Below are 25,045 nucleotides of genomic sequence, written 5' to 3'. Positions count from 1 at the left end.
ATTGCACTGAAATTATAGCATATATGGAAAGTAAAGAAATCCACTGAAAGGCAGGGGTGAAATTCAAAATATTATCCTATGGAATTTCTGATATGCTATATTTATTATTAATCATAGACACAACCACTACCCAGTTAAAAGAAGGGAAAAAAAAAAAAAACTATTAATCAGCTATAAACAAATTCTGCATGATACAATTATCAGAAGTGCCGTATATCAGCTTTGTGCTGAAGCTCAATTATACCAAATTTTGATTATATCCCAACCTGCCAAGCAAAAGAAAGAAAACTTGTAAAAAGTAGAAAACAAACAATAATTAAAAACAAAATCCTTTTCGTAAGAATATTACCGAAATTATATTTGAGTTGGGAGGTGTCAGTTGATCCTATTGATATTAACATTTCGAAAATCTATTCATGCAGGTGGGAGTGGGCGCCGACATGTTGGGCACTCCATCTTTATATCCATCCATCTTTGTAAACAGCCAGTGTGGAAAAAATGATCACAAGGCGTCACCTGCATATAACAGTTGGTGTGTCTTAGACTTGATCAAGATTGCAAATATTAATTCGAATGCACAAAAATTTTATTTACGTACCATGCAATCATTTGATCGCGGCGTGAGATCAATGGCTGTCATGCAAATAACACAGTCCGTGGCATGATTTGTATCCTGAGAAGACCTCCTATAATAGCTGTATTTCTCAGGTAGAATCTATAAAACATGAAAAACAAAGTTAGATTGTTGGATGAAGGCGAGTTAGTAAAAAGGAGGTTATAAAATATTGAGATGAGAGTTAGGCCCAACCTGATGAGGAATGAACCAACGGGAGCCGAGGTAATGCTGAAGAAGGAGAATTGCGGCTTGAAATCCAGTAAATAAAACCAAACAAACACACCAGCTTTGATCTGGTTCTATGCGCAAGAAGTTATTAGGACAACCAAAAACGTATAATGGGATTGCTAGCCGAGTAACGGTGATGCCTAATATATAATGAGGATGCAATGGTTTGCGTGAATCGCGAATAACATTGGTGATAATCTGAGGTATCCAAAAGGAGTATACAAGAAGCAGAATAGGTCTCAAATAATTATGGAATTCATACATGAATAGAATACCGCCCAACAGAATCCCATCTGCACGAAAAGTTAAACAGTTTAAGAAATAAGGCACTGGTTGTTGGATAAACAACGCATTTATAACCTAAGTGTTTATGTATAAACTATTTCTATAACAAAAGATAGAATAAAGTCAAACTGTTTTCATATAAGCTGTAAACTGTTTTTCATAAGCTCTCCTGGAGAGCTTATGAAAATAAGCATAAAACAGCTTATGGACTTTCCTAAACAGTCTGACAAGTGTTTATCCCAATAGATAAGCTCAAAAAAGTCTATTCAAACAGGCCTTAAGACCCCATGGCAAACACATGATGAGTAACAATGAGATCACAAAAACAGATTGCTAACAGAAAATTTGATTCTATACGAGAACTTACAGAAACGGCTGTATAAAACCGAAAGCTCACGCCTCATTGTCTCCCAACCTTCACCGTTACTCAATGGCCGACTTGCTTTCCAAATGGCAAGGAGATATCTCATCTCAAATATTGAGAAAACTACAAACTTGAAGAATGCGGCGGTTGCAAAAGCATTGAACAAGGACTCTACAGGGCAAAAGTAAAGACAATTATCAGACTATCTAACTGAAAGAGAATAATCAACAACTGAAGTCATATCTATTGTAACAATTATGTCCATATACTGCAATTAATTTGAACACGATAATATTTATAATATTCTCTCAGTTGAAATGAGAGCCATGATTGTGAACCTACAACCTACCGCAAACTAAGTTACAATATGCTTACACTGGTATGAGCAAACTAAAGAGTGTGTATGCTGTAACTTTCTAATGTGTTCTAGGAATTGGATGTTGTAAATAATAGGATCTAGAATAGGACAGAGGAAATTTGAATTTAGAAACTGTTTGTTACGAAATATAAAAAGGTGATTTTGATATTCAATTATTTAGAGATTAATTTGTAGAGATTTTATTTGAAAAAAGAAAAAAGAAGATATTTTGTGTTTGTTTACCATGATGAAAATCCACTTTTTTAAAAGAAAAATATCAAAAATGATTTTCAAGAGAAACTACTGAACAGATTCTGATTCAAAGCAGTTTTTAGATTTTTTTTTCTTCATATTCTCATTTTTTTTTTAAAATCTATAACAAACAGATGAAAATTCTAAAAATGATTTTTTGAAAAAAAAAATAAGTAACAAGCGGAATTTGAATCACAGGTGAAAATTTTAGCGAGGAAAAAGTTTGTTGAAATTATTTAAATGATTATATGAAAATCCCAGACACTTGTTTCAAAACTTACCAACTAGTATTCCTGCAGTCAGATGTACAAGGCAAAGATAAGCATCCACTATAGCTTGCTGACCAATCATTATTATTGAAACCTTCGCTGCCCCCTGCAGTTATATAAGAATCGTATTCAGTTTTTATATCCATATATCTATAAACTAATTAATTGAACATTCTCCAGCATATTCATTCAATATATTAATTCCATTGATTAAATCTATAACGTGAAATTTAAAATAAAATTTGGAAGAAATTTATTACAGATTGTGTGTTGCTATGCTCCATTTGCCGAATCAACAGAAGAACTTGCAAGAATGAGACCTAATATATACATTAAGGAGCTAACACAGAGACAATAATGTTGGCTTAAAGTTAAAGAGAATATTGATGATGGAAGGATACAAAGGTAACCATCAAGGTATAGTTCACTGCTTTATTGTAGTAGACTCCAATATTAATAGATGTTGCATTTAATTGTAATGGTGAGATGCAATCTCCATCGTCATCCACAGACGGACTTTCCATTAATCCTTCCAGCTGAAAAGAATCATGCTCCCCATCTATAAGAAAGTGTTTAACAAATTGGTTAATAATGAAATTAAAATAACAAACCATTTAAATATAAATCCTTATTAACGCTCAGAGAACTCATGTACATACCATGTTTTGACGATGACAAGCGTGAAACCCGTGCTGAAATTTCAACGTTACAGTTTTTCTCCATGCCATGCAATGGAGCTGCGGAGAGGGCAAAAATAGAACAAGTTAGTAGTACAACGCGGACCAACCAAAAAGGGAAGAAGAAAATTATTCAATATATACTAGTAAAAGCAGAAAACTTACAATGCTTTCTTCTCCACATCGTATGTCGCGAAGATTCTTGGAATACTTGAGATGAGAAAACTCCAAGCTGTATACACCAAGCCAAACATATAGCAACTAAGCATTTTGAATGTTCATTATACTTCCAAAAGTAACACAGATCATAGAATGATCACTAAAATCAGACATGCTTCTTAAGATGATTGTATGCTATAAGTTATAACAAATGCCAACGATGAGCGATACATCAAGAAAGATGCAATACCAGATGATATGGATTGGATAAAATATAATCTCCATCTTGATTCAACCCTCCCTCTTTTCCGCTGCAAAAGAAGAAAACAAAAAGAAATTCCCCAGTACATTAGATATACTTCCTATTTCTACTTCAATTGTAAATAGATTATGCCCATCAGAGCAAGACATGTAAATGCAATAAGGTATGATATAAACTTGAGATGCATATTGTTCACCTGTTGGCTACCATTCGAAGTTGTCTAAAAGGCCATATATATACACCTTCTATTTTGATTTGGGCACCCCCAACATTGTATTCGTTGTCGAACACATCGTGGAATATAACAACCCCCTGATAAAAACATGAAAAAGAGAAATAAAACTTTAGAAGAGTAACAATATGTTCAGTTGAGATGTTACACAGTCCAAACTTTCATTTGCAGTCGAGTTAATTTAGAGAGCTTTTTTTCTGTTGGATTTAAATTTGTAATGAAAAAAGAAGTTCTTGGTGCAAGTAGAACCAATTGCTTGGGAAGTGAAAATTTTTAACATCATTTTAAAAACAAATAATAAAGCAAAACAGGAAAATGTGTTGCGTACAAAAGCCAACTTCCTTATGAAACCAGTTATATAGCTCAACATCTCACCTGCACATAATGTACACCAGTTATCTTTGTGGGTGTACTAACTAATTCAATTACAGAATTTCCATTTATTTTTCTGATGTCCGGATATTTATAAGAGCCATTGGTAGTATCTAAAAACTTCCACGTCCCTGCATTCAAGGAGAGTAATATCAATATGCATCATCAAAATGACAAACACCCATTCCAAAAAAACTTATTGAACAAAGTTTACTAGAAGATGACACAGTCACTTAAAATGAAGCATATTTTAGTAAGATAAGAGCACTTCTGGAAAAAAATTGAGGTGCAAAGATTTATTTCAAATTGTAAAGCAAGCTATTATTTAGAAGACTTGTATTCATTGCAACATCATTTTAACTTTTCTTTTCCTGTTAGTGCTCGTTGAAAAGTTTGTCCAAATTGGCTCTAAGTTTATTCTCCAATCATATATCCCCCTTATAAGACATTAAATCATGCAAGAAACACATGCTCAACAATCAATAGTGCATCTAAGTAACCATTTATACAACTGGTTGTTGAAAACTCTAAGTTTATTCTCCAATCATATATCCCCCTTATAAGACATTAAATCATGCAAGAAACACATGCTCAACAATCAATAGTGCATCTAAGTAACCATTTATACAACTGGTTGTTGAAAAATGTGCATACCAGACTGAAAATATACCTCAACGCGATCAATCTAAAATTCTAAATATAAATTTCTATAAGAATACCAACCTCTGTAAGTTCCAGTTATATTCCATTGTGAAAATGGACCTATGTCGCTTTCATCTTTTCCAGAAAAAATCCACTGAAAAAAGCAATGCCAATACAAGAAAATGGATGTAAGTTGCCACAAACATTAAATATCGGTTTAGGAAAGTCCATTAGCAGTAGCACTAAAGGCATGTCTTTTGGTAAAACAAAGTCCTCAGAGGAATTCCAAAGGTATTGAATCTAAACCACATATCAACATTAAATGGTCCTAAAAGATCTAATTTTCTTTTCATTTGTGGATTCAAAAGTGTTTCAGCTATTTATAAATGCAAGTTGTGCCAATGTGCACAACTAAAAAAAAAAAAACGGAGCAGCTAATTATTTGAAAACAAAGCAATGATTGTTTACAAGTACGATAACATAGTGAGAATTGGTTGTGAGAATCATATGAAATTTCTCTACCCTCAAACAATTTCAAGGTTCAGCTAAAATGCACTTCATCAAAAGTGAAGCACAAAGTCAATCCAAATACATCTAAGTACATTTTGACATAGAAATCCGATAAAGAATACTCGAGTACTATTTTCCTAATCCACTAAAATTCAACCTGATTCTCTCTTCAAAAAAAGTTAAGCGCTAATTTGATATCTTCTAGACATCCTATTGATATTATTCTAATCTGATCAAACCACCTTTAGCCCTTTGACCAAACCACATTGTTTTGTTTTATTCTAATCTGATCTTAAACACCAAATATCATGTTCCCAAATTTACAACAGGACAAAATCAAAAGAGCCGAGAAAACAGTGACACCTAATGCAAATCAAAATACAACTGGAGTGATCATCAACATTAATGCCAAAACAACATTACTAGTAACAATAATTATGTTCTAACTTGCTAGAATAGTCATCCACAGTTACCACAATCCGTAACAATAAAGTCAAAACACAAAACAACTACATCAAATAGCACTAAAATAAACTAGAATTTAACAAACAAACCTCATCACCCCACGAACCAGTTTTATCCCTTAATGGTCTGAGACCAACCACAGGACTAAGAAACAACAGAAACACCAACAAACCAAACACAGTCCTCCGCAAAATACCAAATTTCTTCCTCTTAACCAAACAAAGTTCCAACCTTTGAGCTTCAACCTCAACCATATCAAACCCCAAATAAACCATGTCTGAAAAGAATGTTATGTCACAACCCAGTTCCCAATTCAATTAGCTGATTCCAACAATAAAATTCAAAACCCATCAAGGGAAATGGATTAAGAAAACAAAAGGGTTGCTTCAAAAGGAGTCAAACGAGTGAATCAACGAGTCACAACAACGAGTCACAAGACAGTGAAAGCGCAACGACTAGAGAAAAATAACGAAATTGGCTTCAACAGCAAGGTTTTCAACCAAATTGAAAACAACTTTGTACTAATTAAAAATTGAGAATAATAATTGTGATGATGAAAAAGATTAAATTTTTTTGATTGGATTAAGGAAAAAACAAAAAATGGAATTGTGGGTTTTCCAGTAGTTGACGAGGTTTGGTGTAACTGTGTTGTTTGCAAGTCATGCTGGCTTTGGTCTCCTACAGCTGGGAGGTTTTATATACGCGCCCTTTTGGGAAGTGTTCACACGCGCAACCCAAAACAAAATTTATAATTATTTTTTGGGAATTAGTCACTTGAGTCCCTCGATAGGAAAGAAGTCGTCACTTTAGTCCCTGAATGCAGATAAATTGCAAAATAGTCCCTGAATGTGACTCTGTTAGTCAATTTAGTCCCTGAATGCAGACTCCGTTAGTCAATTTAGTCCCTGAATGTAGACTCCGTTCATCACTTTAGTCCCTGAAATTGACCAACAGAGTCTACATTCAGGGACTGTTTTGCAATTTCTCTGCATTCAGGGACTAAAGTGATTAATTCCCAAAATTCATTCAGGGACTAAAGGGACTAAAGTGACTAATCCCCCTTATTTTTTCATAAAAATTAAAAATTAGATGAGTTAGCCTAAAATTCATTCACGACTTGAATAACACCAAATAACACCAGAGCCTTAAGATGAAAGTTGGACTCACATTTTTTGCGAGGTATAAATCAACTTCTTATCAGTTAGACTAAATTTATATTGGCAAAAAAAAATTGAGTGTAAAATTTTTCTTTTTCATTTGAAATAAAGTAAAAAATAAATACAAATAAAAGAAATTACTAGATTCGTTGGATCATCACATGTATTTTTATTGCATTTGTAGTATAATGCATAAATATCTATCTAAAAAAAATATGGTGGATTTGAGCATGAGTGGTATGAGCGGCTGCTGAGAATCTCGTTTTTCATGGTATGTAAAATGATAGAGGAGGTACGAATTTTGTATCAGAATTTGTATTTTTTTTTATTGATGTGTTTTTCATATAAATAGATGGAGTCATTTCTACGATGAATCGGTAATTGAAAAGAAAATTAAATGATTGTCTAATTTTCCTATTGTGTATAATAAATACAATTGATATGATGTGTCAAAAAAAAAAATACAATTGATATGATAACCCGTCCGTTTGATGGTCAGGATAGGATAGAGGCAGGATATGATATAAAGATAGATAGAGATATGATATGATAAGGACATGATAAACATTAATCCTATCAGGTGTTTGATGCGCACATGATAACAAACATGATATCATTATAATTAAATTAAAAATTGTTGTCATAATTAATTAAATATTATAAAAATGGCATGTTATTAATTATAATAGAAAATACATATCATAATAATATGTATGCATATACCATAGTGGCCTTGATTTGGTACGTTTTAGACATATCTAATGTATTTTTTTTTTTGAGAGAATATCTAATGTATTTTATTATGTCATAATATTAAAATGGTAAGTTTTGATCTTGATTTTTCTTTTAATTATCACAATATGTTTCTAACACGCGCGCACACACATACACACTCCCTCTGGAAATTAGAGGTGAGATTGAAATCTCAAGAAGACTCAACTTGTAAGTATTCGTAAGAATCACATCTGAGTAGTAAAAATGTCTGCCAAGTGGTAAAAACATTGGAGATAGGAAGGACTCATAAGACCTAATATAACTTTTCACAAACAAAATGACAATCAACATCAATGTGTTTGGTACGTTCATGAAAATTTGGGGTTCCGCCAATGTGATTGGCTGAGGATGATCAATACTAAGATCGACAAAATATTTTAACCATTGCAATCTAGAAGAAAGAGTTAAGAGGGAAAGATACTCCGCTTCGACAGAAAAACGAGAAATTATGGGTTGCTTTTTGGTTTTCCCAAGAAATGTGGTTGGAAACAAGCATGATAAATTAACGAGTAGTGGATCAACGAGTAATAGGATAAACAACCCAATTGTGTTGATCTGGTTTGACAAACAAAGGCCATGCTCTAGATGCATAAAAATGCTTTAGGCGCATGGTAGCCTTTTGCCATGCTCTAGGCGCATAGCACATGCTCTAGGTGCATGGTGCTGCTCCTTGGGCTCAGTTTTCCGTCGTTTTAGGTCTTTGTCTTCAAATAACTTGCCTCGGAACTTGAGAACAAAATTCCCCCCACTGTAAAGTCTCCTGAGGCCTCTTGAATCTTCATTCTTGGTCTTCCCAAAGTCATCACAAATCTTTGGATGTTCTTGATTTGCCGATTTGCATGATTTCTCCGCGAATTACTTCAAAAACCCCATAAAATTGCTATGTTTTGGGAAAACTATAATTACATACTCAAATATAGAAAACATTACAAAAGTTCCGAAATCATAGGCAATCGTTCTGATACTCCTCCTTTTTGCTGCTAAAACCTACTGAAATTGACTGAAAAATGTGCTAAGAATAACGTAAGGTGACCTATCATCAATTTAAAACATGCACACTTGCAAATTTGTTTGCTTTGTTTGAAAATTGTGTAGAGTCGTTGCGTGTGTAGTTAAAACGATCCTATACCAATGTAGTAGTTAAAACATTGGTATAGGATCGTTTTAACTATACATGACTATAGAAAAAAGTTCAAAATTTTGGATGACAGAAACGATCCTATTACCTAGAACAAAATATGCATTTGCAATGTAGTAGTAATATATAAATATTAATATTGAAATTGGAATAAATTGATACTACATCTTTTATGAAAACAAAAAATGCGACTTAGTTGATTCTCAACATTAAAAAAAAAATTCCCTAAAAAAAAAACATTAAAAAAAAATTGAAGAATAAAATGGATCATTCGAGTCTTTTCACGTTCAATATTACTTGAATTTTTTCTTATGGTATGAAACACGCTAATGATTTTCAAAGTTGAAAAATTTATATATCTCGGTTTTCTCTGCAAAAATACTTCGATTATTTTTTTCTTCCAATGCAGATATTTATAGTTTAAATATGCTAAAGACACTTTTATGTTTATTAATTTTCATGCAAGATAGTAGTGAAAATCTTATATTAGCCGGGGTTAAATATGTTTTTGGTCCTTATAATTATTTTAGCTTTTTGTTTTAGTTCCTTTAAAAAATTTCTTCAACTTTTGGTCCTCGAAAGTTTTGTATCACTACCTTTGATCTTTCCTTTTAAGTCAACTCATTTGTGCTATCCAAAATTTTGAACTTTTTTCTATAGTCATGTTTAATACATTATAATACCACGTTTGTGTACGGTTCTCAGAGATGGTGGTCGGACCCTATGTTGTGTTTGGGTATTGACTGACCTTTGCATCTATAATTACTTTGTACGACTGTTTGCTTTTAGGGGTGGGTCTTTAGTACACCTTGTACTGAAATGGTTTCACTGCTGTTGTTAATATATTACATTTTTATGTCTTAAAAAAATACACTATAAAATTATCATTTGCAAAAGTTTAATTTTTTTTAACAAGAGATTAATTAAATATAAATTTTTATATTTTTGACGCATAAAAAAATTCATATTTAATTTATGTTTTGTTAAAAAATTATATTTTTTTGGAAGAGAAACTTATAATACACTACCAAAAAAAGAGAAACTTATAATATTCGTTCATACAAAAATTAATTCAAAATTTTAAATGATATACATGAGTTGATTTAAAAGAAAAAATTAAAAATAGAGATATAAAAACTTTTGTGAATAAATATTGAAGATTTGTTTTTAAAAAAAGTTGAAATATTTATATATTTCAAGTTTAGAAGCCAAATGTAGGTCCCCGTGAGCTTAACTTAGTTGGTAAGGACAAGGCATAATATATGTAAGGTCTGGGGTTCGAACCCCAGACACCACAAAAAAAAAGAAGCCAAATGTAGAAAAAATGTATCGGAATGCATGTGTTAATGTTTTAATGAATTGAATGCACAAAGTTTAATAAAATATTTCTTTTTTTGGATTTCTTAACATGTGCCCTAAGGACACAAGTTAACACTACCCATACAAAAAACATATTCAACCTTATTACCATTCTAAGTTAGTGTGAGAAGCTTCAATTTCGAGTTTAAAAACAGCCACCGTCGAGAGCCACCACGCGAGGCAGAGAAACCGCACAGTAACGGCGGCGTCTAGAAGCATGGCTGGCCCACGGATGAAAGGGACAGTGACACCACTCGAATCACAGTTCTCCCCAGAGGAAGTTCAAAACGCTACCAAGCACGTTCAAGATGCTATCGCCGTTAAGAACAACGAACTCCATCAACTACGAGCTTTCGTCGATGACAACAACAACCTTGTTAGCCTCGTTCAGAAACTTCCTGAACAACTCTCTCACGATATCATGGCAAGTCAATCCTTGTTCTTCTCTTTTTATTTTTCCAACTGTTTTTAGATTTTTGATCACCCTTTGTGAAAAAGTTTCGAAATTTGAAATGGGTTTTTTCAATTTTCAGGTTCCGTTTGGGAAAGCTGCGTTTTTTCCTGGTCGTTTGATTCATACCAATGAGTTCATGGTAAGCTTTTTTGTTGTTGAATGGAATGTGTTTTTTTCAAGTGTTTTCACGCAGCCTAATTTGAGTTGATTTTTTTATTATCATAGACTGAATTGAGCTGCGAGAAAATTACAAGGGTTATTCATTCTTTATTCAATTTTTGTTTCTGAATGGTGAAGGGTGTTTTGGTTGTTAGGTTCTTTTGGGAGAAGGCTATTATGCAGACAGAACATCCAAACAAACTGTTGAGATTTTGCAAAGAAGAGGGAAGTCATTGGATTCACAAGTTGATTCTCTCCAGCTAATGATCAACAATCTTAACTCGTTTATCAAAGTGGCAGATTCTGAAGTAGAGGTTTGTTTCACCATTTCCCTTATAATTTTAAGAATCTTTTAATTTTATTTGCATTGTGGTAATTTCGACTTCACACATGCATTTTGTTATTCTAACCGGTTAAATGCATGTGTGTATGTGTGTGTGTGTGTGCGCATCATGGTATGAGAAGATTAAGTGTGTATGAGATTGTTAGTAACTAAGTTGAAGGCTTATAATAATTGATTAAAAAATGGTGGTCTGGTGGTGATATGCATACCACATTTTAAGTTGGTCTATTTTGATTGAGGTTTCGGTTGTTGGTCTGGCATGCTTTTATTGTTTGATGGAGATTATACACAGCTTGATAGCATTGCGAAAGTGGTGTAGTTTATGTTTCAGCAGAATTATGGCGAGACCACGCTGGTATACCCACATTGTGGTGCAGTTTTAGAACTAGCAGATTAGGGGACTGTTTTGTGGAGACTTTTTGATCAATATTGTAATATATTTGGGCACTAACATGATTGTGGTGTAATCTTTGGTTTTGATATTTTTTGACCTTTAATGCTCTTTTTGAACATTACTTTGCACTCTCTTGTCCTTCCACACCTTGTCCTTGAATGTGATTTTCTTAATTCATTCAATTTTCCTTTGCAAAAACAAAGAAGATAGAACCGGTTAAATTTGTGGTCGAACTTGGGAGTATTATGCTGCAATGTGTTTGTTTCTCGTGCTACATTGTCTGGTGGGGACTAACTGTAGCTTGTGCTACATTTTTCCTCCCATTTTTTAGTATGCCTTAGTTATCAATTGCTGTTAATAGTTTTGAAGTTTGCATAAATTATTAATTGCTGTTGTGGTTTAATCGGTGCAGGAGGGTCTTGTGGAAATAAGGGAAGAATATGTGGAGGACGAGGACAACGACCACGCCGACGAAGAGGAATCTGAATCAGGCATGTTCCTACCTTCTTGCTTTCCAAAATTTTAGATTTATATAGGGTGATAATCTATGTTCATTAACCATTATAAAAGGAAGCAGGTAGGGAGGTCTTGAAAGTCTAAATTTAGTTCAAGTCCTTTCTCGAAAGATTTTTTATTCTTTAAGATTATTCAGATAGCTATAATTTATTAATTGTAACCATCTGTCAGGTCTTAGTTCTGTTTAACTTTGAATTTTTACATTCCATCACGTTGGTATCATAAGCATGTATAATTAATTATTTTAATGTTTATGGAAATGAAATTTCCTGGTCTCTTATTTTAAACACTAAACTTTCATTTTACATTTTGTTATAACAATTTTCAGTTTGCACTACTCTCAACTTTTCTCACTTTTCTCCCAGCTCTCAGCTTTCTGATACCACTTATAGGTTAAAACAAAGTTTAATCGTGCAATTTTTTCTTTGTTTAAATCAGTTTTACAGAACATCATGAACTAAATGAATACTAATGGGATTAGTTTCTCATCTTATCTCTTAAGATTAGTTACTGTATCACTTAATTATTATCATAATCTGTTTCTCTATTCTATTAGGATTAGGAGTGACCTTCGTTTGATCTTGTCGACTGTCTCGCCCAGTTTCTCTGTTTCTTTGTTTCTCTATTCATCACCATCAAGCTTATGATTTACACGCTGACCTATATGTTCTTGCTACCCAACCTCGCCTCACTTTGATCACTTCTGTTTTGTCCATTTCAGCTTCCCTTTGTGCTCTGTCTGGTCACAACCCAAAAGAAACGATCATCTGTTTGTCTTGCTTCTAGTTCCAAGTTTATTGCCGACATCTTGTTTGTGGTCATTTTTCCAATTCAATTGAAACAATCATCTTGTTTGGCTCTAGTCATTGGTTCTGACAGTGTGTTAAAATCACCGTTGATAGTCTCGGGCAGTCGTGCTGTCTAGCCACCATCAAGGCTAAGTCACCATCACGTCATCACCCGTCACATGAAACTTCTTTTTCGTCATTCTGGTTTTTCTCCCGAATAGTAGTTATGGTTTATTATTTCTTGTTTTGGGCCCACCTATTGCAGTGCTTTCAGATGTTTCTTTAGTGCTATTGGCATTCTTTGGTTGCGCCATAGTTGATATTTAGGCTTTAGTTGCTTGCTACTTTGTCATCTCTGTTTCGTTCAAAGTTGCAACACTTTCCAGGTATGGCTACAGCGGCCGTAAGCACTGTCCCAGTATCATTTCAAAAAAATTATTTGAAACAAGCTTGAGGAGGAGAGTTAAGAGTGTTACAATATATGAAAAAGTATTATCTTGAATTATCTCATTGAATTAGTTATGTATGTTACCTCATAGGAGTAGTTCACTTGGTTATGCTCATGATTTGTTTCCCTATTCAATTAGGATTAGGAGTCTTGTATCCCTAAAAAGAGACGATAGTGCTGATTTTTTTGGTATCATCAAACTACACTAATAATCATATTCTGAAGTCTTTATTTTTATTTTTTATATATATAAGAACTCAACTTCAACTTATACATGTTACACATATTTTTTACAGTAGTTTCTGTTAATTTTAAGCTTTACTTCTAAGCGAATTAGCACATATTTTTCTTCCCTTGAACAGAATTTGTTAACTTCTCACTTTTAAGTTTCCTGTTTTCTTGTACGTTGAAGTTGAATGCGAGCATATATATATCATTACACTTTTTTTTTTAATTTAAAGTTTTAAACTGTTTCATAAGCTAGGTTAGATCGATGCACCAACCAATGACCACACTTGTAAGGTTGTTGCCTTGTTGGTAATATTGAAATTATGATCGAATATGTCAATATATTTTTTCAGATTCACCCGTGGAAGATGCTACTAGTTCTGGGAATGATACAGCCAAAGAAATGGACTATGCTGCTTTGTTATCTATGATGGATGAACTTGAGAAAAAAGAAGAGCTTGCTGAAAAAAATGGTGAATATAGTGATGAAGATGAGGAAACTACTGATGATTTTGATGATAGTCCATATCAGAGACCTGTTGTCAACAATCCCAAAAATCCAGAGGTAGTATCTTGATCAATTTGTTGTTTCTGGATTATTAAAGCTATGAGCACAATGAACTGTGATAACTTATGGTTTATTTTCTATGAAGCAGGGTAGTAATCAAGCCGTACCGCTGAATCAGACTAACAATAGAAATTTAGCAAATGAGTTTCCGAAAAAGCATAATCATCAAGAAAATATAGCTGATCAGTTGAATGTAAGAAAGTATCTTCCTATTATCTTATTTCAGCTTTTAGGTTGTTTAATATGTTATATAACTAACTACTCAGCTGGAGAAGTATAAGCTTTTGTGTTCTAATTTTGAAAATGCAGTTTGAAAGCCTGGCTGTTCAATCTCAGGTCAGAGGTTAGTACTCAATAAGTTCTCTGCACTCTCATTTCCTTTGCATATGCTTGTTTCATGGTTCTGTGTATCCATAGATGGTTGCCTGGGCTGTTTGCATCCATTTTAGAATTGAGTTTCTGTCGTGTCTAATCTTATCTGAAGGGAAAATTGCACAAAATGTGAAATCCATCGATCCTAGAGAGAAGACATCTCAAGCAACTTCTGCGAAAATTGAGGTATGCAAATATTTTGAAGAAATACTATCTTGCTTTGACCTGAGGTTACAAACTACATTAATGTTTATTTTGTAGTTGGAATGTGACTTTCTTATTTTTCGGCATGCCTTAAACTATATTGAGGTTTCATACAAATTAAGAAAGTCAGTTAATTTAGTTAGATGCTTTAAATTAAACAATTGTATTATTTTTTAAATATTACCTTATAATCATTGAGACCCGTCATCTCATTCCTCTCGCCTAATAAATTATCCACTGCTTGAATTGTATTGTGACTCATCACCCACCTCTTTTCTTCAATTCTCCTCACAAGAGAGAGAAATGAGAAAGTAATTAAGGGCATTTTATTTTAAAAGAAAAAATGTTTCTAAGATCTTGGCAAAAACTACAGCTTAAGATTTCAGGAGAGTCAATGCTTGACATGTATAATTATTTCCTTTACAGGCTCAACACCAAACTTCACAACCATCATTTGATAGTCACAAGGTTTGTTTAATCTTTATAATTTTTTCCATGAGTCATAATGCCCTGCAACAAAATATGCAGCAGTTGAAAATTTTCTTGAATAAATATTTTCTGCAGGCTTTTACAGGCTCCATCGTAGAGCATGCCGAGAGTTTACCAAAAACTTCAAGAGAACAAAGTTCAACTTCACAGGTAGATTAACCGAGTTATGTATGGTGTGGTCATAAATAAAATAATCTTTCTTGTAAACGTGGCTTTTGTACTATGGTCCTTTGCCGTTTCATCATTGACTTAAATTTATGATGATCATGGGTTTGATATTTTAACAGGTTTCCAGTTCTCAACCTTCAAAACCAGTCTCCAGATTCAAAATGCAGAGAAAGTAGATACAGGATTAGGAGAAAGTTATTTGAAGCTCTAGGATCTGCTTGTGTTATTACAATCAAAAGCAGAAAAAATGAAGATGGGATAAGCCATTTTGAATAGTTGAAATTATTGTGCTTTCCGTGTAGAATGAAGAATCGAAAGAAACGAAGGCATATTTGTACTACTTTCAAACAAATATCACAACTTTTCTGCTTTGCAGTGGATTGGAATGAAAATGAGGTTTTTTTAAATAAGAAATGTTGGTGCAGTTAATGAAAATGAGGTCTTTTTTTGATGAGAAATGTTACTTGGACATGGTTTCTCTTGGATATCTTTTTTACAACTTGATGAATCATGAACTAGTCATGATAAAATTTGAATCCTCTCATGTTCCTCATCTCAGTGAGAGGGTTATGTTCATCATTTCACTGTTAAAACTAATTCAGTTCTACAATTTTAAAAATGTATAAGTCGGTCCGTTGTGTTTTAGGGCTCGTTTGTTATAACTTATTTTGAAGAAAAAAAATTATTTTTTAAATAATTAATTTTGGAAGCTTATTCGTTTGTTATAAATTTTTAAAAATGAAAATCTGAAAATAATCTAAAATTTCTTCAAACAAAGTTATTTTAAGTAGTTTCTTTTCAAAATTAATTTTATAACTGTTTTTAAAGTGATTTTCGTTTTGATAAACAAACAAATACGTTTTTAAGCAAATCTCTAAAAATTAATTTCAAAATTAATTTTTGATATGTAACCTCTGTAGTCAAAGTGGAAACACGGCGTGGGATGCGGGCGCTATTCCGGTAACACAGACACTTATATATTTAATACTAAAATATCATACTATACAAAAAAAAAAAAAACTAACTAAAATACCTTAAATATTACTCAAAATTTATGAAATATTCATAATTTCAAATAAAAGCCACAAATCTTAACAAAATTGAATAAAAATATCTTAACAAAAAAAGAAAGTTTAATGAAAACTCGGTATACCTACAAAACTTTACTTAATAATAATAATAATAATCTAAGTAAAAAGAACTGTAAAAAAAAACGCTTTAAAAACAATTAAAGAACCGTAAAAAAGAAAAAAACTGAATGCAAAGTATGTAAAGTTGCATCCCACTTTGTTAAAAGGAAAAGTACAGTTGTACCCCACCACAAAATACAGCTGTGTCCCACTTTGTATTCAGATCCTCTTTAACCGTTAGATTTTAATCTCACCATATTCTCTTTCCTCTTCCTCCCCTTGTCTCTTCGCCGCTACCTAACCGCTCTGCTCCACAAGATTGTGTCCGATTTTCCCAGCTTACACTTTCGCTCCGCTCCAGAGCGCTTGGTAGCGGATTCTTAGATTTGGCTGCACCGCGCCGCGATAGCAGATGCTTTTGACAACATAGTATGTAACAAGCATGGCCTTAATGGTGAGATGATGAACATAGCTCATGCAAGGATACAAACTCATAATATACACCAAAGAATGAATCGTTCGTGAGTGGTTAATGAAATTCAGCAAATGACGAATCGTTTGAGAGAACCAGAATTTGATTTCTGGGTGGAATAATTCTTGATCAAATTATACTTAGCTCACAACCGAACTACAAATTACCAAAGTCCGCTTTCCCCGGGAACCGGAGGGTTAACACAATTTTTTTTGCAACGTATCATAAATATAAAATCAAAAAATATTATAAAATGTCAAAAAAATACATAAAATATTGAAAGATTAATTGAATTTTGATCATAAAATGTCATAAACAGAAGCATTTAAATATTTTTTTTCGTGTGAGAATACTAATATTTGAGCCTAATATGCAGATGTAAGAAACATTACGATTCAGAACCTAAAAAAACGAAACATTACGATTCATCAAAAATAAAAGTTATGATGTTTGGAAGACAAGCTGTATCTAACTAATTCAATTTGTACAAGGAAAAATCGACTATCTACACATTTCACATTTACACAATTTTCTATTGTTTGGCCTGCATTTGTCTTGTCATCCATGAGAATCACTGCTTAACCTTTAAGCTTTTTCTTTTTCTTCTTGTAGTCTATAAGCACTTTTTCTCTCTCTACTGAAGTGGCTGATAGTAACCATTTGCTAAATGCAAGCTCTCCCATGCCCATAGACTCTGCAAGGAGGCTAAATTGGGCTCTCTTCCTTTCATCAATCAAAGGAATTTTCTGTTTTTTAGGTACACATTCTGGTTTCTTCCTTTCATGGACTAAAGTGCTGCTTGGCTCGCTTTCGCCATCGCTTGAAAGGGTGCTGCTGGTAGATAACTGCCTTTGAATCACTGGTCGGGAGTTGACAATGTCTTCATTGCGATGAGTGTAGACAATGCCTAAAGATACAAAACAAAAGTTGATTAAATGGAAATTCCGCTGTCATTTCCCAAAATTAACAGTAGATAAATTTAGAAGCTTTACTCCCTAATTTCAATGGCCACAGTTACAAAGCAAAGATTCAATGCGAAGAAGATCGTGTATCAAATTACCAATATTCTTTTGTCATGGTATGGTGAATGAAAATATGAATTTGGACAGTGCCAATAAAACAATTTGTTTTACCAGCATTTTTGTGCATATGTAGACATGTCCATGATCGCCTCAAAAAAATGTTCCAGTAAAAAGCTGTTATATATCTTAGAAGGTAATGAAGTTATCATTTCACTAACTTCCTAATTGTTTCCTTACTGAATAGATTTATGAGGAAAGAAAACAAGGAATTTCAGTATGTGAAATAGGATTGCGTGAAACATACCGACGTCTTCAAATTCAATTTCTGGTTTACTTGCAGCCCTCGCAGATTCAGAACATGACCTGGTTTCCGACTCTGATGCTAACAAACTTGTTTCTTCTGAAATATTTATTTTTTTCTGTTGTTCTGTTTTAAGCCCGTCTTTTTTATTCGTCTCATGCGATTCAACGATCTCACTGGTAAATAGTTTATCAGATAAATCTCGAAATAAATTGCAAATTCCAAAAAGCTCCCCTTGAAATGCTTTGCAATCCTGCATGGAAATTGATTAATTTTTAGAAGTATTACAAAACAAATGAAAAGAGCTGCAACATCAAAATACACAGGTTGTGGTACCTGGACACCTTCAAAATATCGTTTTTCCATCTTCCCAGAGACAGCAATGTTTGAGAGCTGCTGCTTGTACACCTGACGAGAATAAACTAGTTCTTCAAGTGAACCAGCTGAGAGAAGACGGAATACCACAACATGCCGTTTCTGTCCATATCGAAAGGACCTGTCCTGAGCCTGTAAGTCTTGTGAGGGATTCCAGTTGGGATCAAATATTACGACACGGTTTGCACTGACAAGGTTCAATCCGAGCCCACCAGCACGAGTTGATATCAGGAACACCTAAAATAAGAAACAAGAGCCTGATAACAACAAATTGAACCAGAAAAATGCTTATTCAATTACTAAGTTTGAGATATACTTGTTTGCTTGGACTAGAGTTGAAATCATCAACCAGAGACTGACGTAAATTAGTTGGAGTGGACCCATCAAGTCTTGAGAAGCAGTAGCCTTTTCTTATGATAAATTTCTCCAGTATGTCCAGCATCCTGAAAAGAGTAGCTCAAGTTAAACAGCAGGAAAATACGGAACATGCAGATAGCATGTTCAATCACCCCAAGACCAAAAGATACAACTATGGTCTTGAAGCAATAGATAAGAGGAACAAGGAATCTAAAATGACAAAAAATAAAGTATAATACTAAAAACTTCAAGCAATATTATGGTAAATTTATCCTATCTTATAAGATACCCAGAAAAAGTATCAAACATGATCTGAAGATATGCCAACTATTCACCTTACAGAATAGCTAAACAAAAGAACTTTGTCGCCATGTGAAAACCATGACAACAACAGCTTTTGAAGTGCTCGCATTTTGCCACAATGTTCTGCATCACTTAGACCCAGGAAACTCTCATTCTGCATGCTCCCACCAACTAAGTCAATGTCTGGGCCATAGACAGCAGCAGCAAACTTTGCATCTTTAACTTGTTTGTCTGGGTCATCTTTGGGGTTTGGCTTAATCAGCTCAAGGTGATTGCTTATCTGGCATAAAGAAACAGTAATATTCAAGATAATGTGAAGAAGCATCTTGAGCATGGTCATAAACAAGTTTGTTCATAGGAGTAGACCACTGAACATAGCGTGTGCAAACTGAAAGGCAATAGTGCTCCCCATGGCTTGATTTGATTGTCTTCTTTTCTTTAAAAACAATTTTGAAAAATATTTTTAGGACAAAGCAAAAAATATGGAGTGTCGGGTGGCAATGGTAACAGTGGTGGGTGTCACAGCTCACAAGTGATGCGTAGGAACAAAAGTAAGGAAATAAAAAATGAAAACAAAACAACCCTAGGTTGATCTAATTTTAATTTTTTTTTTTTTTTTTTTGCAAAAGCAAGGAAAACAAAAAGTATTGAGAACAAGAAAACAAAAATACCTAAATACACAATTTCTTTTTTTAAGAATGGAAAAACAGTTTTTAAAAACAGTAATCAAATAGGCTCTAATTTGTTTTATTCTATAACACAACAAACAGACAAATCCCTCCATCAGTGTGGTTACTAAGAGCTACGAACAACATCAATCAACATGTAGTAAAGAGAGAACGAGTTTCATTTTAATGATTTAAATTTATTGTCGAACCACACACTTATTAAATTGAATATCCATATCCTTGTCCATATCTACTTCCATCTTAACAGATAACAAACATGCCTTCTTGAGATAATTCACGCCTCTCTTTCTCATCCCCGTTACAACTACTGATCTGAATCATAACAAGTAGTTTCCTACAATTACAAGATAGAAACTCGTACTAATGAATAAAGCTACAAGCCTACAATAGATGTCCAGTGCTATGAACAAATTGGCTCTTAAAGATGTTTTGCAATGACACTATATTCAAAAAGAGAGGTAAAGAAACTTAAAAGATCTCACTTAACCTGTTGTAGCTTGACAAGGCATGGAAGGACAATACAATAGGGGCATGAATCACATCCATCATCGAGGTTATCTTTGTGAAGGTAAGGCCAAATAGCTCCATCTGGTACAGTCCTTTTGCAACATTCAACTTGAGTGAGAGGGCTACCACAACTACAAGGTAGGTCCTTGTTTATAAGGCACTGAATGTCAGGAAGCTGGATCATTCTCCTATAAATGCGTTTTTGCAAATCACTCATTGCACAAAAAACAATGTTATCTTCCTTCCCCATCATAAGATGCCCTATGGTCTCTTCCTTTGTCCTTCTCAACATATATTTATTAAGAACTGATACAAGGTGTTGTTTTCTCTTATTAGCAATTTGGACAAATCTATCAGGAGCAGTTGACCTCTGACCATGTTTAAGGGGTTCATCATAAAACTCACGGAAGTGCTCCCGCGTTCCAAGGGATCCAGGTGCAACTAAATCAAAGATATTGAACAATTCTAAGATCTTATTTTGCATTACGGTCCCAGTAAGACCATATCGTCGCAGGGTTTTAATTTCTAAACATGCTTTATAGAGTTTTGATTTCTCATTCTTAAGCCGATGAGCCTCATCAATAATCACAGTGTTCCAGTGTATATCTGATAAGGAACTGCTGCCGTGAATCCTGTAAGTGTCAAAACTGGTAATAAGTACCTCCACTCCATTTGCTTCCAATTTATCATATATCAAATCCCGGTTTGCACCATGATAAATGGCAACGCTGAAGTTAGACCACTTAGAGAATTCACTCTCCCAGTTTTGAATAATGGATGATGGGCAAATTATTAATACAGGGTCTCTTTTATCCACTCGCGTCTCGCTAAGAATGGAGTCTCCTTCTTTACCAAATATGGCAGCAAGAAATGCTATTGTTTGAATGGTCTTTCCAAGACCCCTGTTTCAAATTTCAATATGCAAAAAAGAACTTCGACTTAATAACTACAACCAGAGTTGAGATAAAAAGAACCAAATCTCATAAAAAAATAAAATAGCAGCAAAGTATACCAGCAAATAATATACACACAAAACAAAAGATAAAGTCCAAAAATTTATTATTTATAGGGCTTGAATACACATAGTAGCAGAAGACATACACTGAGATTTTGGAAGTTTCAAAAAGAAAATGCAGAGATGAAGAAGAGTGCAAACATTTGTTAATTTAATGACAAAGGCCTACCTGAGAAGCGAAATTTTAAATCCGCACACTACTAAATTTCTTTAAAATTTTAAAAGAAGCAGTTGACTCAAAATAAATAATTCAATATAAATAAAACCTAAATTCTTGTATCCTACTATCCTAAAGCATTTCCAGTCAAAATCAATCATCAAGTGGGATGTGATAAAAAAGAAAACTTTAGCGGCTTAAGTTGAGAAAGTGCAATATTTCAGAGAGGTGATATGTACTGTACTCTAATAGGATCTACCATGGTTTGCATGACAGGGTTCTCAGGAGTCCCAACAGTAAATATTATGTAAGCATGAGGTAGATAAAGGCAGAAAACCAAGAAAATTCCATCATAATGTTTTATATAAGATAGAGGATTTTAAAATTAGACAAATAAAGCAGTGTGATTGAGATTTGGAATAACAGAACATCATTAATTTTTCACACACCCACATCAATATATCTGTATATTCTATACATATTATGGCGTAAAAAACAGGACGATGCTAAAAAAATAGGAAAAACAGAAGAGGGGAAAAGTGAGAAGAGGAGGATAAAAGTGTAACTTACATGTCATCTCCAAGGATGCCTCCCTTATTATTCTTGTACAAATCATACAGAAACTTCACTCCCACTCTCTGATGCTCAAGCAGTCTACAGTTTATAGATGCAGGAACCTGAAACAGTTCTCAGAATATAATTTTGTTTCGAATTTCAGTACTTTGAAAAACATTAAATGCTTTGATTTACAAACTATAAATGTCTTCTCTGCTGAATGCTGATAGTACAAAGTACGATCATGTATATAAAAACAAATTTCTAAACATGATAAAGGAAACATTTTTTTTTTTGGAAACTCGGTTAAAAGACCTAATAATCCCGGGGATTAATCCCACCATGTACTAGAGGCCCAACTGAAGTCAGAGCAAAGCTCTGTATGGACTGGCCCAACACATAAATTGTTAGCACCTGGCAGATTCGAACCTGATGCCTTAATGAAGTAAACAATAAACAACATAGTATCAAAAAGAAACAAAAAAGAAAAACACATATGATGTGCTAGTTGAACCCGCCATTGGGAAATCTACTCAATACTAGGAATCTATATAGCACATTGAAGACGTGTCTATTGTCCAATACGGGGTGATCTTGTTGGTGTCCAAAACCAACACACACGTGGTTGCATTCAATTATTCTATTTTCTCTAATTATTAACAGTGTCTTCGACCAGTCAATGACTTAACTTGAGATTAAATAGCAATATAAATAAATCCATGATTGCATTCATATAAAATTAAGAATAAAATGCAATAATTGTGGTAAGCATAAAAAGAAAGTTAAATAATTGACACCTGAACCAAAGGAAGTTCACCATCAGAGGACAAAAGCAAAGGCTCAAAAGGTCCAGTATGATCAAATTGAATCTGAGAGGATGTAACAGAACTAAATTTCACACACTTTATTTCTGGCTCTTCCTCTTCTTCCTCCTCATCTTCTTCTTCTTCTTCTTTATCTAGTTTTACTTGTTGTTCTTGGGTTTGGGAATGGTTATGTTGGGAAAGGAAATCGCGGGGCTGAAAAGGTGGGTCATCGGGGTCTTCAAGGAGACGAAGGTGGTGGGCAAGAGAGGATTTGGGGGGTTTTCTGTTGATTGGGAAGTTGGAATCGAAATCGCGGAGAAGGGATTGTGAGGAAGATGGTTGTTGTGATTGTTGGGTTGAGCAGTGTCTCAGTGTTAATTCCTTCAGAGTTTGCAGCGACATCGAGAGAGAGAAAGAGATTTTCAAATTCGATTATTCATAATCGTCTTGTTTTGCAAAATTTGCTGCAGTTGTTAACCGCGCGCCGCTAAATGCAAAATCAACGAGTTAATTCAAAAAAGTTTAGGCGACTTTGATCCGATCAATTAAATCGACCATTTGAAAGAGGGGTAAAATAAGGAAAATATATATATTTTAGAGGGCGGCTCTAACAAATAAAAAATCTCTACATTTTTAATTATTACTACTACTATATGAAAATATTAACATGATAATGTGAGATTAGAGGGGTTCAAATATATTTCTTACGATCCAATTTACTTCTAAATTTTAGCAATTAAACACATAAATAGAAAAATTCATTTATGTTAAGTGAGAGTTACATGTAAAAGAAGTGAGTATCATGAGTTTATCCGTTTTCCCCCACACGCCACTCCTTTTACTCATAAGTTTCTCGTGAGAACAATGACATGATTACCGATTCAACAATGAATGATTCAACTTTTTTTCAATATTCTCTTACCCGTTGCATCATGTTCATATTACAACCCAAATGATAAAAGTCTGTCTAATTGTTTCATATGGTAATTGGTAAGGTGCAAGTTCGAATTCGTAATTTTCCACTTCTTTGCACATAGCATAAACGAATTTCGTCATAGATGATAATCAGTTAAATACCACGTTTTTTTCGTCAATTTAATGTTGCAAATGCTTTTTTTTTATATATAAATTAAAATATATTTTCGATCTTTGCAAGAAAATCATTTTTTGCATTTAGTCATGACAAGAATATATAGTATTTTTTTATATTTTATCATTGTAAATATATTACTTTGTGTTTCTGTTCGTTGTTGTTTTTTTAGTTTTACAAAATTTATTCATGTTAAAATTAATTTTTGTAAATGTAGAGTATTATATTTGATTGAGATGTTTTATTTAAACGATCATTTTAGGATAATTTATGGCAACCAAATATACACAAGATAATACGGCGCTGACAAAAAAATCAAAGAAAACAAAAAAAAAGATTAAAAAAACCATGTTGCCTTTGTATATCTTTGGTTGTCCTATAAGTTGTTAAAAGATGCTTATTCAAAAATAAAGACACATATTACAAAAATTAATTTCAATATGAACAAATTTTATGAATAAAATAAATATCAAAGAATGAAAACAAAAAATGGTATATTTATAATAATTAAAAATAAAAAAATGTAAAAGTTAAAAAAATTATATATTTTTGAAGATTAAAATATATTTAAACATTTTTTCATATCTGATAATTTTGCAAAGCTCAACCAAATATAAAGTTTTTTTGTTTGTGTAAATAAACGAAATGACAATAGCTAATTGAGAGCTCACACATAAAACTTTATGAGTTGATGTTTGATCGTCGATGATGATGTCCAACGAAGCAATTTTGATTGTGATAAATAGTCATTTTGGTATCTGAATGTATAACAAGTAACCACAATAGTGCTTTAATGTATCGAAATTTCAAACTAGTTTTTGTTGTGCACTTCGTTAGTCAAAATATTCTTTAACGTTAAAATGCATCATTAATATTATCATATTAATCCTTTAATGTATTTACTTATTGTCATATCATTTCTTATAAGTACTTGCTTACTGTCATATCAGTCTTTATATGAAAAGAGTTATTGTAAGCATTGAGATATTATTTTTGCGTCAGAGACTATTTTGACT

The 25,045-nt window shown here is 33.2% G+C and overlaps 3 protein-coding genes across 3 annotated transcripts; 1 reads left to right on the top strand and 2 right to left on the bottom strand.

Moving 5' to 3' along the window:
* Positions 1-57: 57 nt before the first annotated feature.
* LOC146931624 (RING/U-box superfamily protein) lies at positions 58-6,357 on the bottom strand. Its single transcript, XM_085703133.1, has 15 exons — positions 5,781-6,357; positions 4,798-4,870; positions 4,078-4,205; positions 3,667-3,782; positions 3,459-3,519; positions 3,215-3,281; positions 3,032-3,109; positions 2,774-2,931; positions 2,633-2,692; positions 2,385-2,478; positions 1,497-1,664; positions 809-1,137; positions 599-715; positions 350-516; positions 58-266 (listed from the first exon to the last, which is right to left on the bottom strand). The coding sequence occupies exons 1-14, from the start codon at positions 5,964-5,966 to the stop codon at positions 415-417; spliced, it is 1,737 nt and encodes a 578-aa protein (XP_085559259.1). The 5' UTR covers positions 5,967-6,357; the 3' UTR covers positions 58-266; positions 350-414.
* A 3,877-nt stretch (positions 6,358-10,234) lies between these two features.
* LOC146931623 (Prefoldin chaperone subunit family protein) lies at positions 10,235-15,664 on the top strand. Its single transcript, XM_085703132.1, has 11 exons — positions 10,235-10,543; positions 10,653-10,712; positions 10,888-11,046; positions 11,882-11,960; positions 13,803-14,014; positions 14,106-14,210; positions 14,327-14,360; positions 14,502-14,575; positions 15,020-15,061; positions 15,158-15,232; positions 15,370-15,664. Exons 1-11 carry the CDS (start codon positions 10,337-10,339, stop codon positions 15,424-15,426), a joined length of 1,104 nt encoding a protein of 367 aa, XP_085559258.1. The 5' UTR covers positions 10,235-10,336; the 3' UTR covers positions 15,427-15,664.
* Positions 15,665-17,246: 1,582 nt separating this feature from the next.
* Positions 17,247-23,402, bottom strand: SWI2 (switch 2). Its single transcript, XM_085703131.1, has 8 exons — positions 22,931-23,402; positions 22,149-22,255; positions 20,387-21,308; positions 19,243-19,490; positions 18,867-18,993; positions 18,512-18,787; positions 18,179-18,428; positions 17,247-17,759 (listed from the first exon to the last, which is right to left on the bottom strand). Exons 1-8 carry the CDS (start codon positions 23,339-23,341, stop codon positions 17,431-17,433), a joined length of 2,670 nt encoding a protein of 889 aa, XP_085559257.1. The 5' UTR covers positions 23,342-23,402; the 3' UTR covers positions 17,247-17,430.
* Positions 23,403-25,045: the final 1,643 nt, after the last annotated feature.

The sequence above is a fragment of the Medicago sativa genome, chromosome 4 (genome assembly GCF_051527215.1).
Source record: "Medicago sativa cultivar Bolivia chromosome 4, Bolivia_mono, whole genome shotgun sequence".
Taxonomy (NCBI): domain Eukaryota; kingdom Viridiplantae; phylum Streptophyta; class Magnoliopsida; order Fabales; family Fabaceae; genus Medicago; species Medicago sativa.
Note: the sequence above shows the minus strand (reverse complement) of the source record. Positions and strands in the feature narration are given on the sequence as shown.

Bases quoted from the DNA above. Each gene is read 5' to 3' on its own strand.
- LOC146931624 (XM_085703133.1), bottom strand. From the start codon at position 5,966: ATGGTTTATTTGGGGTTTGATATGGTTGAGGTTGAAGCTCAAAGGTTG. The intron at 3,520-3,666 runs GTGAACAATATG...CTTCTTTTGCAG, and splicing joins CTTCGAATGGTAGCCAACAG to CGGAAAAGAGGGAGGGTTGA. The intron at 3,282-3,458 runs GTATTGCATCTT...TGGTGTATACAG, and splicing joins TATCCAATCCATATCATCTG to CTTGGAGTTTTCTCATCTCA.
- LOC146931623 (XM_085703132.1), top strand. From the start codon at position 10,337: ATGGCTGGCCCACGGATGAAAGGGACAGTGACACCACTCGAATCACAG. The intron at 14,361-14,501 runs GTTAGTACTCAA...TCTTATCTGAAG, and splicing joins TGTTCAATCTCAGGTCAGAG to GGAAAATTGCACAAAATGTG. The intron at 15,062-15,157 runs GTTTGTTTAATC...TATTTTCTGCAG, and splicing joins CATCATTTGATAGTCACAAG to GCTTTTACAGGCTCCATCGT.
- SWI2 (XM_085703131.1), bottom strand. From the start codon at position 23,341: ATGTCGCTGCAAACTCTGAAGGAATTAACACTGAGACACTGCTCAACC. The intron at 21,309-22,148 runs GTAAGTTACACT...AATTTGAAACAG, and splicing joins GGCATCCTTGGAGATGACAT to GGGTCTTGGAAAGACCATTC. The intron at 18,994-19,242 runs GTGAATAGTTGG...TACTCTTTTCAG, and splicing joins TTGTTTAGCTATTCTGTAAG to GATGCTGGACATACTGGAGA.